The 12,201-nt window shown below is 46.3% G+C and overlaps 1 protein-coding gene across 1 annotated transcript; it reads left to right on the top strand.

Annotated features, from left to right (window-relative positions):
* The first annotated feature begins 959 nt into the window (after positions 1-959).
* On the top strand, positions 960-8,801 carry C6H10orf143 (chromosome 6 C10orf143 homolog). The gene is made up of 4 exons (XM_072340836.1): positions 960-1,134; positions 3,193-3,333; positions 3,464-3,529; positions 6,111-8,801. The coding sequence occupies exons 1-4, from the start codon at positions 1,063-1,065 to the stop codon at positions 6,138-6,140; spliced, it is 309 nt and encodes a 102-aa protein (XP_072196937.1). The 5' UTR covers positions 960-1,062; the 3' UTR covers positions 6,141-8,801.
* The last annotated feature ends 3,400 nt before the right edge of the window (positions 8,802-12,201 follow it).

Here is a 12,201-nt window from a genome sequence, read left to right as displayed (position 1 = left end):
GATGTGACATGGGAAGCCGGTCTGCAGCACTGGCTTTACTGGCAAGGAACGTAAACAGGCTCTGGGGGTGGAATTGGACGGTGGTACAGAAATAATGAAAGAAATCTGATTTGATGTGAATGGCTTTGGGCTCGGTTCAATGAGTTATGCTTCAGATGTTCTGCAAACTGGATTACCCAGATTTAGGGTTATATTTTTTTTTCCCATCAGGCATGTCGATTGCTAAATTAAAAACAAAACAAAAAGAATCTGTGGATTAATTTATTGTTGTGGTACACCCTCAGGCTCAAAGAATGTGACAGAGCATACAGTGTAAGTACAACCGGATCCCTAGTGCAGAATAAGCACTGGAAGGAATGCCAGGCATAGCTTGACAATGCAAATAGCTTGATTTAGCAGAGCAGAACAGACAAGCGGTGTATTAGATGTTCCCAACTGAGGATTTAAGGCTGTGCTGGTCTCAAGACTCACCAAAACAAAACTCAAAGGAAGACTCATTTTATCGGTGACGTGCAGCAACAGGGAGTGACGAGCTGTGCTGGATTCTGCTCAGTCGCACTTCCTGCCATGCATTTTGCTTTCTCCCTTTTGGTAGGAGATAAATAGCTGCTGCAGGAGAATCATACCATAAAAGCATAGAACCTGCTGTGTGTTCTTCACGGACGTTGTGTACGTCCGTGTGACTTTATAGAACTTGAGGTTTTATATCCCCATTCCTTAGCTTCACTGTGTAAATCAAACCCCGCTCTTCTCCGCACTGACCCACACCGGCTCCCCGTAGCGCCGTGCTGCCGTCCCGTCACCCCAATGTAGGCAGGAGCCCAACCGCGCCGTTATTGCTCGGGCCGCGCAGAAATAACAGCTGATAAGAACTTGCTCCTGCCGCGACGCTCCGAGCCGCAGAAGCGCAGCGGGCGGACGGGGCAGCTCCGAGCGCCGCCCCAACCCCGGCCGCTCTGCCCGCCGGCCCCGCCCCGTGCGGGAGGGCGGCAGTGCCCGGAGCGGCAGCGGGGCCTGGCGGAGCCCTGGGGCTGCCCGAGCCGTGCGTGCCGCCCCGCCGCCATGGAGGCGCTGGCGCGGGGTCGGCGGGGGCTGCCGGGCTCGCAGGAGCCGGAGCCGGGAGAGCCGGAACGCGTGAGTGCCGGGGGTCGGGCGGGGGATGGCGGGCACGGCGGGCTCAGGGCCCCCTGGCGGCGGCGGGGAGGGGTTGGTGGGGTTCGGCCCGTGGGGGGTTTTGAGCCCCGGCCTAGAGGCCGTTCTGAACGCTGTTAGTGGCAAAGATTCCCTGCTGCTGCTGCTGCTGCTGCTGCTGCTGTTCCCCCATTGCTCCGGCTGTGTGTTGTACGGAGGGACGCAGGAGTGATTTTTGCGCGTCGGTGCAGCGATCTGCGGCGCGTTTCGGGAACGTCCTGCAGGATGGAGCTCCGTGCGGTAACGCTGGCGGCGTTCGGGGCAGAGCGGTGAGATCCGTGATCCCGGGGGAACCTTCCCTCTTGGGACAGCCCCTCCAGCCGCCTTCTGCACCCGTTTGGTTTCACTTCTCGTAAGAAGCAGCCTCGCGGCGAGGCCTTCATCCTTCCAGCAAACACACGTGTTTCCCCAGGACTTGCCAGCTGGGAGAGAGAGTGACAGAACATCTGCTCCAACGATGTTTCGAGCTGGAGACGTAGCGCAGTCTCTCTCTAACAAAACGAGTCGTTTCGGCGCAGTGCGTGGCTGCCTTTTGAGTAGCTCCCTCATTGATCCTTATTAATCACAGGCACTTTGAGTCCTGAGCTAAACGCGTTCTGTTCACAGGCGGGATTGATGTATCGATCGTTTCTTTCCTAAGAGAGAATTCCAGGAGTGAAGCTTTCCCTGCAGCCAGCTCCGCCAGCAGCTCCCACTGATTGTCTTGGCGTCGCTGTGATAGGGTTGTCAGCCAGCTACTGTGTGTGCTGGATTCCTGTCAGCGGTGCTAAATGTCTTAAACTCCCCCAAAACAATGCTTTGAGTTTGTTTTTAATGAGCCACATTTCTCCCGATCCGTGGCAGTGAATCATTTTTTTCCTCTTTTCTTTCATCTCAATCTCCGTGCCGGCTCTGCTGCCATAGCACCACGATCTAGCTTTTAATAAAGGACGAGTTCTGCTACAACAAAGGGAAGAGAACGTTCTCCCAGCGGAAGGCAATCTGCCTTTGGAGGACCTCCTCAGACTTATGACATTATTCACTTCCTTAGTACAATACATACGTTGCTTTTTGATTTGCTTCCCATCCAAACATCCTCTGTTCCTTGATAGCGTGCTCCTTTCGGCTGTTTTCCTCTGAGGTTCCTGCTGTATCGATCCATTTCATTTGGACATCATACATTCAACTTCTCCATTTAGTTTCCTTGCTTCAGCAGCCTGTCAGCTCTGTGGCAATGCCTCTCCCACCTGTGAGACCCTATGTGAGATGGAACGTCGTTACTCCTTAAGCAAAGTTTGTTCAGAAAGTTGTTCCAAAGCACACACATCTCCTTGGGATTCAACCAGAGCCAGACCCTGAAACGTCTGCATCACTTCTGACATGTCTCAATGTTATTAATGTTTCAAGGAGCATCCCGGTGCAGCCACAGGCCAAGGGGGTTGTTCCCTTCTTAGGGTTCCCGATTAGTGCCTGCCCCACAGCTGCCCCTTACCAGGTCACAGTTCAGGTGAGAAGCAGGAGGCTGATAGCACAGATAGCAGAGCAAAGCTGTGACAAGGTGACAGGAAAGGACGCAAATAAATCATTCCAAAAGATGTCTCCATAACTGTCTGACTTGGCTGCAGGGTTTTCCTTCCGTTTCCTTGATTTAATTAGCCGTTTCTCAGTACTTCCCATGATCTGCTCCTTTGATAAGCCCCATCCGAAATTAGATGCTAATGGAGGGTGACGTATCCTCTTTTCCCAGCGGCGTTCTCTCCCCTCTTTCTGAAACTGAGGCTCAGAGACGTTTAGTGAGATCCACACATCTCCCACACATCTCCCTGCTCATCCAGCACCGGGCACGGTGCTCCATGCAGTGTTTGTGCTCTGGCCTGCCAGGCTGTATTTACTACCTCACTGTACTGACTATTCTTCCCAGTGAATATAAGATCCCTGTCAGTCATAAACAAATCCTGCAGGCTTGTACCCAATAGCCTATGCCTTGTAAAGACACGCATGTATTCCTTCTTATTCTTTCAGAAGCGAGTGTGCAAGCCCTTAGAAGCCGTTCCAAATGAGGTTGATGCTCGCCTCATTGACTGTGCTATGGAGCTGGATTCGAAACAGAAAGTCTCCTCTGGCTGCGGTCCTTGGGCTACAAAGACAAAGCAAAACTCAATGGTATGTTTACACCGTCAAACGTATCTATTTATTAGAACACATTTAAAGTCAGTTTTGTAATAAAATTGCAAGTAATTGGTTTTTTGTTTGCCTGTTTTTTTATGGTTCTGTACATGTTTTTATTAATTAGATTTTTGAAAACCAAGGAAGCAGAGGGACTGCCCAGCCTTGCCCGAGATGTATTGCTGGAGAGTCTGTAAGTATATTCACCTTCTTGCTGTGACATAAAAGATAGACTTGTTCTTAAGTATGAGATCCATAAAACATACAGTTAATAAAAACCACAATTACATTGCTCAGGAATAAGGCATGTAAATAAAAGAAGGCGGATTGATTTAGCATCTCGGAGGCATGCCAGCAGAGCACAAACCAATATGTTTTCAGCAGCAGCTGGAAAATATGGAGACTGCAAACACATTTTTCACCTTCACACTAAAAAGCAGAGTTTAGGAAGTAACTGAAAGCAAACAGTAACATACAACTTCCTCTACCCCGTTATTATGTCTGTTTTGATTTACGGAATCATAACAAAATACTCAGGATTCCCATTCTGTTTCTTATTGTTTCCACTAACTTGATAGTTCCTTTCCAACGAGCAGATGTACACCATACCATCTTACACTGCAGACATACTAGACCTGGCTTTAAACAAGCTGGCTGAAGAACTGGTAACCATCAGAGCTCAGCACAGGCAGCTTGACATTCAGAACAGCTGAGTAGTGCTGTCTTCTGGGCCATCCTGATATGCAAAGTAAGCTGTGAAAAACTGGCTTTTCTATTTGTGCAGGCTGTAGTCAACAGCTGGGATTTGGCACAGCATAGTCTGGCATAACACTGCAGTGGTAGGGCTTGAATCTCCCACTAAAAGATGATGGTTCCACCACAGGCAGGGCCACCAACCTCCACACTTAATACCAGCCCAGGCTGCCCAGGGCCCCATCCAACCAGGCCTTGAACACCTCCAGGGATGGACAGGGCATCCACAGCCTCTCTGAGCAGCTGTTCCAGCACCTCACCACTCTCTGAGTAAAGAATTTCCCCCTGATATCCAACCTAAATCTTCCCTCCTTGACCAACCAAAGTTTCAGAAGTCTCTTAAGCATATGGGAGCTGAAAAGGCATTTACTGTGCAATGATCTGGAAATCATAATTATGAACCCGGATGCCTTAGGATATATAATTCACCTCTTCAACAGGCATTCATTTGTTTGGGTGCAATGGATGACTTCTAAATGCTTTTGAGCTTCAGCTGTAAGAACCGAAGGAGACAGTCTGCTGACTGTACTCAAGGAGAGCTGGAATCTCAAATGTGAAGTATTTTCCTCCTTAACTGTCCTGTGCTGTCAGTGTGGTGACTCAAGTCGGTGTTATGAACATCTGGAGCCCTTGGACAGCTACTTGCTGGACTTCTTGCTGAATTGGACTCATATCATGAGTTGAAATAGAAACTGCTTTGCTCAAAGCAGGCTGATCTAAAATGTGACTGGCTCAGGTTCTGTTTAACTTGATGTTCCCTGTAGCAGTGCCTAAGTTTATCGATGTCTGTTGCATGGCGTCAAATGCCAGTTAGAGTTTAAGGAGCGAGATGCGGTGTTTGGTAATGGGATAATCAGGTTAGCGTATATATTCTGCTCTCCATTATTTGAGTCATGGGCCTGGAACAGTCTGGATGAAAGAAATGTGTGACTGCTTTTGCATCCATGGTGTGTTTTTGCAGAGGGGAAGGATTCTTTTTGACTCCGGCTTTCGGTCAGCGGGGTTTGTTAGTTTAGACATAATGCCAGACACAAAGACAGGACTAGAGCAACTGGGACTGTGTTCTAGTGCAGCTGAATGCATGCTGTGCTGAGCTCGTAAAGCCATCCTGATAGAAGCTGGCTCATGTGGGTGTCCTTGCAGCCATAGCACAATTCATCCACAGCTCCTCTAAACTGTGGGTGAACTGGCTGTATGGGTTTATCAGTTATGTTCCCTTCAGACCATCAGTTACTTGCAGCCATGCCATGCTGGGTAACATGGTTACACTTCGATAAGTTTAGTGTGACTTGTATTAGTAACATGTTCATTCTTAAAATAAGAAGCAGCCTGTGTTGAGAATAAAACGTGCAGTAAGCTGATCATTTTCTTCAGAATTAAAATTTCACCTTGGGAAAATGAGCTTGTCACAATGAATAAGATGCATCACGGAAGTCCTTCAGAACAGCTGAAATGTCCCTGAGGGAAGAGCCTCCAGGTAGCAAAATAAATAATGTTGCAATGCTTGTTCGTAGTAAGAATGTTAAAATTCTCTAAGAAGCTGCATGCCACTGATGGGAGGGAAATTCAGAAACATAAAGACCCACAGTGGAGTAAGGCAAACAGAATACAGGCATACAGGGCTGAGGCGATTCACCTTGGATGGAGACAGTCTTCTCAGCGTTGTACTTTGCACGAGGAACCTCATTCACACCAGCTTTCCTCAAAGCGTTTAATTCTTTGTTTCTACACTATATGCTGTGATTCTCAAAGCGTGTTCAAAGGGAATATCACCTTTTGACCTGCTCTCTTAACACCGAAGCCTGTCTTTGTAGGCGTGATCACCTCCACGTGTTTCAGAAGGAACAGCAGAAGCGCATCAAGCCACAATTTGGGATGAGAGCAGCACTGAATGTGCTGCTTTTTTAACCTTTGTCCACCGGTTCTTTAGGAAAGGGGGGAGCTCCTGAGGTGCTGTCAGCAGAACTGTCCCATTTCTTTTACAGTCATGTTTGGAAATGGATACTGTTTTGTCATTTCAGGGACACTTCAGTCACATCCTGGGCTGCTAGAGACGGACAGACAGCAGATAAGCAGCGCTGCTTTCCCCGTTAGGTTCTGGAAATGCACCTGTGAGCAGCATACAGCTCAGTGGGTTCACTCATGGCGAATGTTCAGCACGCTGCCCTGTGTTACTCCACCATCACACAGCTGGATGCCACTGTTTTTACACTTGAACAAATGCTTTTGTACTGAAGGTATCTCAAATGTATGAAGAAATATGTATTTGATTTAACTTTGCGGAGCAGCGAAGCTGATTTAGCCTTTGGCCCAGTCTTCACCTGGCCCTGGGCCGAAGGTCGTGCTGATACAAGGTGTTTCACTGTCTCACTTGGGCACTTTCTCTGGTACTCTTGGAGGTCGTCCTTGTGTTCACATTGGCACTAGGCCTGCACTTTCACCTCAGCTGTGTATAAGTGGGCACAAATGGGAGGACTCTTCAGGTCTAGGCAGAGAGCTGATCAGCTTGACAGCTATGCAAAGGCCAGTGAAAACCCTATTGAAACTTACACTGAAAAATCCAGAATATGCATCCATTTCAGGTAGCTTTCCTACATGCCAGACTCTTACTTGATTCACAGTAAGTGCAGTTCATGAATGTGGCAGATAACTATCTGGAAGAAAAAATCAGTATTGTTTGAACAACATTATAATGCAAAGGTGAGCGGAGCTTCAGATCTGCACAGTACTCTCAAATTGCTGAAGATACCATCTGATGCTCTGGGATTCCTTCTTTCCAACTGTTGTGATACTAGAACAAGTCCGTTTCGGCTTGTTACCCAACTTGATCTTATTGGCTTGCCACAAATAATTTAATCAGCATAGTCTGCAGACCTATGTGATTTTTAAACACCTGCAGGTTTTAAACTCTTAAGGTATCCAAGTTGTGTTATTTGGATGTGACACTTCAGTAGCTGCTCTGGAATGGAGCTGGCTGCTGTTCAGAACAGAACAGCATTGGATGGAAATTGCTGTGACCTGCCAAAGTTCAGGAAGAAAGCAATCTCCACAGTCAGGGGAAGTGTGCCATCTTCCCATGTTCCCTTTGGGCAGGGTTCAGCCCATCTCTTCCCTTATTGCGTGTGGGGTTGTAGCTAGCACTGAGTTGACTTTTATTAACAAGGTACTCTTCCTAAATAGATGAATATCATATAAATGCTGATTTCAGTTAAGCAACAGATGAGGAGATAAGTTTATTAAGCAGAGTTGCTCTAAATTGGCATCGGGAAAGTTTGGTTAGGAAAGAACGAATATCCTCCAATCCCATACAAATTTTAGGTCCCTTGGGAATGAATCATTGCAAAGTGGGATTGGACTGGATGACCTCCAGAGCTGCCCCTGACCCCTTTGATTCTGTGGTTCTGCCGGTCGTTTCAAACACCGCACAGTTTCCTTCAGTGACAGAAGCAGGACAGTCTGCTCAAAGATCAAATCACTGAGAAACACAGAGGTTTTAGAACTGTGTTGGTTGTGTTACCTTGGAGGTAAGAAATTCATCTTGAGCTCTCCAGCTCCCAGTACAGGCTGGTACAAGCAATAGTAACTATCCAAGCTAGAAAGGAACATACGCTCAGTTGAGATGATAGTAGTGCACAAGCAAATTCCCATATCGTGATAATAGAATTTAGCACCTAGTGCAAAATAGTAATGTAAAATGATACCTAAACACACTGTTTGCTCTGCAACTGCGTGTTACTGGGTAGCTGGGCTGTATTTTGTGGGCAGGTCATTTTTACAAGGTCTTCCAGTTGTCTTTTACACATCCTGGTAGCAATGTCAGACAAGGAGAAAAGATGGCTGAGCTTCACTTTCTGTGCTGTAAAAACTGAGATAGTTACTTTGAACGTAGAAGGCTGAGAGGTATCTGAATGTGCAGACACTGCAAAGTGACTCAGGACCTATTGGGTGTCACCGAGTTCAATGCTTGGAAGCAGCTGTTAGCAGAACAGTACGTAGACAGAATTTAAGGTGTCTTAAGAAGAGAAATGATGCTTGGTCTTGTTCATGGAGAAGTTTTCTGCTAAGAGTATATTGGACCAAAGGAGCACCATATAGTTTTTAATGCATGGGCAATACACTATAAACCATCAGACCGAGAGGATGACTCCATTTAAATAGATAGCAGTGCACATATTTCTTCTGTTAGCTCAAAACCTGTCTGTATTTCAGTCAATGGAACACAGTCAGAATGAGAACTAATTGATTCTCTTTACAATCCTTGTAGCTCCTGTCACGCTCTTTCAAATCCTTCTCCTTTCAGAGTAGCCATTACTTGGTTTTTGCAAGGTGCCACCATACATAACTCACAGGGTTGGTCAGAGTTCCTCCTGGCTGCATTACAGAGCCCTGATGAAGTCATACTCTGTTCGATTTTAATGTAATTTTTTCATATCGGTCTTCTCATTGTTACTGTGCAGGTATTTTATTACACTGCCCACAGTGGCTCTCAGCTCAGTCCTTGGAGATTACTGCATCTCTGCAGTTCAAGAAAACAGGAGAACTTTGTACTGTTTTTAACCTGCGATGTGAACGTGGGCCTGTGGTACCTTCTTTGCACTGTTCAAAATGTAATGCTGCATTTTATATCGGATCTAATTGATCGGTGGTTATGTTATTCATGCATATGGTTCGAATATCTAAACGCTGTAGAAAAGAAAGGTGAGTAAAATTGTCCCACGTTGGGTCTTTGTTTAACTACAGCCGTTTGCATTCCCCAGGAACACAATACAGAGTGTGTCAGAGCAGTTCTATGGCCATAAGAGGGCTGGGTGGGCTGGGAGCAGCCATCTGTGTGCCCAACACTTCTTGCAACAGGGAGAACAATCTTTGATAACTTGTTTTGTTCTGGGAATCCCCTTTTTTTTGTCTCACAGCTCAGTCTCGAACAACAGAAATCACAACTGATGAAATGCTGGTCGATTCCAGCAGTGTTTAAACTCTGTTTAGTTTTGATAGCAGCTCCCTCTTTTTGGTAGTCCTTGAGTTGGCTTGGAGTTTAAACATAACCAAGAAACCACCTTCAGCATAAACTTCTTCATGAATCCTTAGGAAGGATGTGATTGCTTGCCCCATGCCTTTTGATGGACAAAATGCATTTATGAACCAGCCGCGACACAAACGAGTTGCAGCTGAAATAGCTCAGCATAGTGAAGAGCCGCTGTTTGGTTCAGTAGAGGTGCTGTGTTTGTAACCACGGTGCAGCTGGGGATGTTTCTTTAGAGCAGACGGGTGTCAGATCTGCAGCAGAACCTCAGAACTATTTTTGTAGGACTTTTCTTGGCCTCGTACAACTGCGTTTCGGGTTATTGATAAATATGGTTCTTGATCTTTCTTAACGCTGTGGTTTGTACACAGAATAACCTAAAGCATCCTTTATTGAGGTGTGTGTAGCAAAGCAAAGGCGTACGATCAGTTTTTAACTCAGATGAAAACGATATCATATTTTTTAACTTTGTATTTTATAAGTTGTTGCAAAAGCAGAAGCATTAAACTCACCTTTGGCTACTGTACGAACCGTCTAGTTTTGTTCTGCCATTAATAACTGAATTGCGTCCTGCAGGTGCTGAGGCAACAAGGTAAATAAAAGGGTTTGGGGTTTATACACTATGTAGCTTCATGTTGCCCATCTGGTTCTTCCTTCACTGCCCAAAAACACAAAGGATACAGAGAATCAATATTTGGAAACAACGTAATTCCTCTGCAGGTTTGGCTTAATGGAGAGTTAAACATTAACATTTCCCAACTGAGCTCCATCTGCCTTTCCAGGTCTTGTTTTTTCCTCACTTAATTGGAGCGCCTTAGGATCAGACCTCTGTTCCTGCAGATTTAGGTAGAAATGGAGGTGTCCAGACAGCCTTGTGAATCTAAGCTCTAATCTCCTTACATCTCATTGCTTTATGTAGATTATCACTCCGCTCCATAGCTGCATGGTTCCAAAGCAAATCCCTCAGCCAGTGCTGCATGCTGTGCACCGCTGCGGCTGTAGCTCTGAGCCCCACCAGCCCATCCCCACCCTGTGCCCACTGCCCACCCCCTCAGTGCCACATCCCCGCGGCTCTGAGCACCTCCATGATGGCACTGCCCACCCCTGTGCCAGCATCTGGCCACTCTCTGGAGCAGCCATTGCTCTGATACCCAACCTGACCCTCTCTGTCTTTGGTCTGGGTACTGCCCAGAGTGCAACCTTGGCCACATGGCACAGCCCAACACACTTGGGAAGGTAACAGCTGTGCCCGGGAGCACTGACACTGTAAGCAAGGGGAGGAGAGTGGAGAAAACATCGCTTTTCGTCTGATTTTTTCACCTACACCTACACGTACTGAGAGAAAAGTGGCTTCGTCTGCTTAGAGATGAACACGATTCGGCTGCACATACATTTTGTATAAAGATAAGCAGATGGAACATTTAGGATGAGAGAATTAAGCCTCGTAAGAAAGTGCAAGAGCAAATGTGAAGTTGATAGGGTGAATGCATTATTGATGGAAATAATAAACACGTTATCCTTGCTATGTAAAATTTATGTACCGAGTTCAGTTGCTTTAGACTTCAACGTTCACATAATTGTTTGTTTGCTGATAACTACACACTGACTTCATTGTCAGAGAGGAAGAAACCAAGCTTTTGGTTTAGTGTGTGTGGAGCTTGCAGAGACAAACATATGCAACACATACATTGAAAATGATATTTAAAATGGATGGTGTTCGTGTCAACGTTATCTGGGAAAGCTGTATTCAAACAGTGGCATCTTCCCTGAGACCATCGTACAGTGGTTCCTGAGAGCACAGTGTGGCAGCCTGTATTGGCAGACAAAAGTCACTCAGTAACAGTGCTATTTTGCTTTGACTGCTGGCAGTAATTATAAAATGAAGGGTTACACCTCAAGATTCTTTCACATATCAGACTCCCATCCAGGCTGGATGTGGCTCTGGGCAGCCTGGTCTGGTGGCTGACAACCCTGCACACAGCAGGGGGTTGAAATGAGATGATCATTGTGGTCCTTTTCAACCCAGGCCATTCTATGATTCTGTGATTGAAGGTAACCACATATGACCAAGCAAGGAAGATGTGGGATCTCTTCCTTTCTTTTTCAACAGAAAACAATAGGAAGAATCCCAGGAAGATCCAATAGGCATTAATTTATCTGAACGTCACCTGCTGTCAAATAGCAGGTCCTGCTTCCAGCTTCAGAAAACAGATCTACCATTCCACCGCTACAACACTTTAAGGTCCACAGACTGAGATCAGACTGGAAAGCTCTGCTCTCCATTCATACAGCCATCAAAGCCAGAAGAGGCCTCCAAGACATGAAGTCCAACCATCCACCTACCACCAATATTCCACCACTAAACCACATCCACGTCCCTCCCCGTACATACACCACACTCTGAATCTGAGTGGGGGTTTCCAAGGAGCAGCATTTAAGATCCCAAGCAGGCAGCTCCATGCAATGCCACTGCCCAGGGGACATGGCTATGCCAGCATCAATGTGCTCACTGCACAGTGGCTCTTTGTTGGCTCTTGGAGCGAAGCACGCGAGCTTCTGAAGTTCCTCCTTTGAATGCCATCTGCTTGGTGGGATTGGGCACGGCGATATTTGTGTGTGATTACTGCCTTGTTACTGAAACAATATAGAAATCACCACATGATATTTGCTTGCAACACAGGGTGTCATTCATGAGTTATACATAAATGGCAGCTTTACATATTTAAAAGGAACATGGACTGCTTCGCATCTGAAGTATGTTTCCCAGGAGGGAACGCCGCCATTTGATCTATTTTTGATTAAAATGTAAAAATTAAAAATTAAATCAAATGGTAGCGCAATTCCTCGGGGAAAACACACTTCAGTTATGAAGTATTCCCCAAAGTAACCTTGAGAATCTTACGGCTGTATTGTCTCATCTGTAGGTGGTCTTTTTATGTCGCACGTAATTAAAACGAATTGCTGTTTGAGAACCCGTAGAGCCGCATACAGATTTATGAACCTCGAGGCACCTCCATTCACAGCCAAGCAATGGGGTTGGGCATGCTGTGGCTGGGCAGGTGCTGGGTGCTGGGCTGGTGCTGAGCAGT

The sequence above is a fragment of the Excalfactoria chinensis genome, chromosome 6 (assembly GCF_039878825.1).
Source record: "Excalfactoria chinensis isolate bCotChi1 chromosome 6, bCotChi1.hap2, whole genome shotgun sequence".
NCBI classification, from domain to species: Eukaryota; Metazoa; Chordata; class Aves; order Galliformes; family Phasianidae; genus Excalfactoria; species Excalfactoria chinensis.
The sequence above is the reverse complement of the archived record's forward strand: the minus strand, read 5'-3'. Positions and strand labels throughout refer to the sequence as shown.